General features: G+C 40.0%; 1 protein-coding gene across 5 annotated transcripts in view; it reads left to right on the top strand.

Moving 5' to 3' along the window:
• The first annotated feature begins 2,014 nt into the window (after nucleotides 1-2,014).
• Nucleotides 2,015-5,160, top strand: part of cunh1orf146 (chromosome unknown C1orf146 homolog) — a 19,767-nt gene continuing 16,621 nt past the window's right edge. For 3 of the 5 annotated variants that reach the window (XM_020610079.1, XM_020610080.1, XM_020610078.1), the window contains exons 1-5: nucleotides 2,015-2,252; nucleotides 2,486-2,579; nucleotides 3,552-3,723; nucleotides 3,911-3,989; nucleotides 4,088-4,205. In XM_020610079.1, coding sequence (XP_020465735.1) covers nucleotides 2,187-2,252; nucleotides 2,486-2,579; nucleotides 3,552-3,723; nucleotides 3,911-3,989; nucleotides 4,088-4,195 — 519 coding nt within the window. In that variant the 5' untranslated portion in view covers nucleotides 2,015-2,186 and the 3' untranslated portion in view covers nucleotides 4,196-4,205. Of the gene's footprint in view, nucleotides 2,253-2,485; nucleotides 2,580-3,551; nucleotides 3,724-3,910; nucleotides 3,990-4,087; nucleotides 4,410-5,160 lie in introns of those variants that run through there. The other 2 variants (XM_020610076.1, XM_020610075.1) reach the window with 2 other exon arrangements.

The raw sequence follows: 5,160 nt of genomic DNA, 5'->3' as shown, positions 1-5,160 counted from the left end.
TATATATAGTTGTCAAAGTGTTCTTCGGAGTTGTCTCACTCTGCCAAGTTTCAAGGGGAGACTCACGCTTCAATTACGCTGGGGAGGGAAAGTTTTGTGTTTCGTATGCGTATTAGATTTTCCAAACATGGGAGGCCTCCCAGCAGGGGAATTTATCCTACCCCTGTAAAGTATTATCGCTGATGTAGGGATACGTTTAGCAGTTTCATACATAGATGGGATTGTTGTGAGACCTCTGTTGCACAGTAGCTGCAATACCGACCAGGAGTGTGTTTTGGGGTTCTTGGGAGGGAGGGCAAGCCTGACAGAGACAGACATCTCAGATGACTAAATAAGCTCAGACACTCACTTTGAGTGTATTTGTTTTATTTTCCATGATAAGAATGACAGGAGTGATGACTATGAAAACTATCCACTCACCCTAACCGGCCGAGGCCAAATGCCGCCCACCTTGAGTTTTTCCTCACCACTGTCGCCAAGTGCTTGCTCAAGGGGGATTTGTTGGGGTTTCCTCTATACCGATTACTATGTAGAGTGCTGAGATGACTTGTTGTGATTTGTTGCTATACAAATGAATTGAATTGTATGGTCAAGTGTACAGGCTGACACCATGTAGAATTATTTCTCCAGCCACAGCTGTCGCCTATGTAGAGGCATAGAAATGTAAACTACTGTCAAAGGAGCATCAGGTATCTTAAGCACACTTTGTGTAAAATCTTAATTCATAAAAATTGTAACAAATAAATGTATAGTGAAAAGTACATGAAGCGAAACATGTTTCTGCAGACTGTTTGTTTTTGATGGACAGAGTCAACGCTAAGGTCAGTGTTTCAGATTCTGGAGTCAAAAGTTGTTGTTCAGGGTTCTTCTCCTCAGCACCAAGTACAGCGCACGTTACTTTGATTTATAAGCTTGTGCCTTTTTCTGATAAGTGACCAAACTCCCTTAAAAAAAAATCCAGCAGGTTAATGTTGTTTTTTTTTTTAGGAACAAACAAAACATTCAATATACTCAAGCTGCAATAAACATCTTCTGGTTAAGTCATAGCAGTAAAACATTAAGTCGGGTTTACTGCAATAAACATCTCTAAGTTTAGGCTGCCGCTAGCTGCCATTCCGCTTCTTTGGCCACATGTAACATTGACCTGTATAGAAAGTCTCTAAACAAAGCCTGGTAGTATATGTCTTTGTTCGAAACTAACATGCATCATGAAACTAATAATTTCTTGAATGTTAACTTCTGGTAATTTGGCCTTAAGTGGAAAGACCTTGGTACTAAATATAATCTTTAACATTAGGTTCCTGCTGCTGGTTTATCTGTTTAAGATTGATTTTCAGCCACAATGTATGCTTGTATTTCCTTATAGCCATCATAGATTGATATGTTAATGTTACCTTAATGTTTTTAAAAAAACCATGGAGTTACAAGTGTGCAGTGACCATAAAATTTAGAGTTTTTTTCAGTCTCCAGGCATTACAGCTGATGTTACTACAAGTTACAGTTCTTAAACCAAAAACAATGCAAAAAATTAAGGCAACAGTTAAAAAGGGAGCACGATGTCATTTTTGATCACACATTAAATACAGAGTCAAAAGAACAGCAAAAAGACAATTGATAAATTGGAGATAAGGAGGAATGTCCTTCAAAAGCTGAACATTTTGATATTTGAATGGTTTTTCTAGCTGAAAGTATGCTGGAGTTAAGTGTGGAAAAACGGATGGAAGAAATGAGAATAATAAAGAATTAGATAACAATAGTGTGGGTGCTGACTCAGTATCCACACTATTAACAGTTGTGAACCGGTTTGGCTTAGTGGGGCAAGACAGGAGCCTTCATTAAGGTTATTATTTACACCTGCACTTATCCTCCTATAACAAGGTGGCCTACATTTTTCATACAGAAAACCCCGGCATCTTCTGTAAATTTAGCATAACTAGTGTTTATCAAAAGTACTAGTAAAATATTATTCGAACACCTTCAGCTGTGACCTAATATACGGTGCATTCCTGGCTACTGGTGTTCTTCTTTCCTTAAACCATTTGTGGTTGAACAGTCATAGTGTTGTTAACCGATACAGCAGCGCCCTCTCGTGGTCGGGGCGAGTGGCTGCAGCGCGAGGACAGTGGTCCACGGAGAGTCTCCTTATCAACTTCACTGTCTTTCAGAGACCAATTGGCTAACTAGTAATGGCAGCACTCACAGAAACAACTCCTCAGTGGAAAACAACCATTATAGTCAGCACATCACTCCAGGTAGGCCCCTTGAATTGTCACACATTTTAGCAGTTTGGTTTCAGAAGGTGGTTGAATAACGTGCTAGCTATCAGGCTAAGAAACAGCCTAACGCTAACTTACCACTTAGCAGCATAAATCTTAAAATGTAGCGTTACGCTAAAGGTAACAGTTGATAAAGTATCCTTTTAAAACATGCCTTACTATTTACCCAGTGTAGAAGCTAAGTTAATTCCATTGTCAATTTTTTGCAGAACCATGATACCACCAGGATGCTCAGTGCACAACGGCACCGCATCAGATTTTCAGACAGTGTGGAGTCCCGAGCCTTTATTTTTCCTCTGTCGGGTAAGCCCGTTATGTTTTGTGCTTTTGGGTAACCCCTCCACCTTTAACAGGAACCCTGTAGAGGCCCCGGGAGAGGTCATGGAAAGATGGTCTGGTTATAGTAGAAAACCATCAAACGAAGTCACCACAGGAATTTGTAAGGCCGGTTTATGTGTAGGAATTCAAACTGAAGAGGTACAAGTCATGTTTGTAGTGTTCCCCACCCACATTAACTAATACATTTCACATGTGTGACTACATGTCATTGTGTTTACCTTAAGAAATATTATGAATAATGTGTCTCCCAATAAAATGAAGAGCTGTTCTTGTAAATATAAACAAAAGGAACGTAGCCTGTTCTGTAAAGCTGTCCCTAATTTACATGTGAGAAAACGGTGAATGTGTTTCTGACTGTACAGACACAGGAGATGGGAAAATGATAACTGATAGTCTTCATATACAATATTAATATTTGCTCAGTGTGTGTGTGTGTGTGTGTGGTGGATATGTTTGTGTGATTGGGCAAGGAATGGGGAGACTAACCAGTTGTATTTAAAAACAGTATTGGGGACTTTTTGTTTTGGCATTTTGTTTCTCCAGCATCAGGAAAAACATCTGTTAACATGACACAGGTGCTGCAAGAATACATAGGCTAAATATCGGAGGGACAGTTGGTACAGGTGAGGGTACACTGGTTTTTGCATGGTCCATTAGGGGAAAAACTTGTGAAAAACCAGCTACATTTCATAAATTTCCCATAGCCATAAATTTTACATAGAGGCATACAAATATTCTCGATAGACTTCAACTGGAGGCTCATAAACGGCATTGGTGACAGCACATTTTCTGGCTAATACAAGCCTCAACATGAAGGGTCACTTTCCGCTGCCCCAAGTACTAAACACAGTAAACAAATGAAGTCATTTAGTATTTATTTGAATATGTGCTTAATTGTTGACAGTAAGCTGTTCCATTTATGACTTTATTGCCTAGGTACTGCATTTCTGTTGGTGGACCCTCAAGCTCTTCCAGAGCATTTTGAGGAATCAGGAATCATTGAGATGATAAAGAAGTTTGTGCAAGTACACCGGAACAGCTTTCTACTTCTGTATGGCCCCTTTAATGGGAAAAAAGAGTTGGAAATCTTGTCAGAGATTCAGCGCCGGTAGGTAAAAGGCCATGTTATCTTTTATTAATTCAATCATTTCCCTAAATTGTAACCTGGGAGGGCAGTTTTTACATGACTGAAATTAATGTAACCAGGATTCTGGTTATATAAGCGTTGTGATTGTAAGATTCATATTATTTGTCCAACCATGCTTTTAATAACTGGAAATCCTGGTCTCTTCCAGATTTTTTGGCAGAAACCTCAGGATCCTGCCCGTGCGAAACACCGCTGAGGCTGTCAAGGGAATGTTGACAATTGCCAAGGTAAAGATAAAGGCAAAGAAAGGAAAAGAAATTAGTCCTGATGTTGTGCCCTTGAGATAGTTTTTTTTTTTTGTAAGCCAAGGCTCATTTGTCTGCAGGCCACCAGTAAGCCCCATGTAGACAACATACGTGACCGGATGTCTCTGGCTCGGGCTCACGTTATTGAAAGCAGTCCTGTGTGGGAGATGCTAAGAAACACAATGTAAAGCTCAGCAGGTGATCCAACATGTTTCCCCCAACATTTGTGTTGTTTTATTTCATACTAACCAGTACAAGTCTTTGGTACAACATACAAAATCAATTTGTTCTATTTCTGCCAATAACTTCAGCATAGAAAAGTTTTTACTTTGTTGAATCTATGTTATTTAATCATCAAACCGAATAAATGCAATTAAACAGAGGTTAGAAAAACAATCCAGTGTATGAAGTGACATTTGAGCACAGCCTTTAATCTGGGATCCTCAGCTTTTCCTCGGTGATCTCTTTGATACGGGCTATAAGACTCTCTGTCAGGTCACCAAAGCCCTCTGCGACATGAGTGATCAGCTTGCTAGAGCTACAAAGCCCAAAATCCAAATAATTAATAAGAAGAGTTTCTGCACCTGGTGCTGGACCTCTGGGGACATATCAGATACTTTCTTATATTTCAGTGTTATGCTTTTGACCAGTGTGGTGGGGCTAGCAGCATCTCTGGCTTCTGGTAGAGGACATTGCATAATGTATAGTTCAGTATGAAAACAGACTATGCAGCATTATTTCACTGGCACTGTTACACAGATTTGCAGCTAATGCCTTCCTTTTGCTTGTTTGCTTTTGATCCTCTCTCAGCGCCTTTAGTTCAGCAGAATAATATGGTCTTGATATACTGATACACATACGCAGCATTTTTAGGTATTCATCTTTGATCCTGCACAGCTCTTACCACACATCTTTCTGCAGGTAGGAGGAGCAGATCGTCAGCTTTCTGTATGAACCGGTTTGTCTAGCAGAACAACAGTGAAAGTGTTGATTTAGCCAGACTGATATTGCTCCTCAGCTCTTGGTCTCTGATGACAACATAGCGTAGAAGATTCAGACTCTCCCTGATCCTGGATAACCAAAGACAGGGCACTGCTTAACCGCTCAGTCTGGATAAAGTGTCCATGATAGGCCTTTATTTTTGAATCTCAGC

Source organism: Monopterus albus, unplaced genomic scaffold (genome assembly GCF_001952655.1).
Source record: "Monopterus albus unplaced genomic scaffold, M_albus_1.0 scaffold103.1, whole genome shotgun sequence".
Taxonomy (NCBI): Eukaryota; Metazoa; Chordata; class Actinopteri; order Synbranchiformes; family Synbranchidae; genus Monopterus; species Monopterus albus.
The sequence above is the reverse complement of the archived record's forward strand: the minus strand, read 5'-3'. Positions and strand labels throughout refer to the sequence as shown.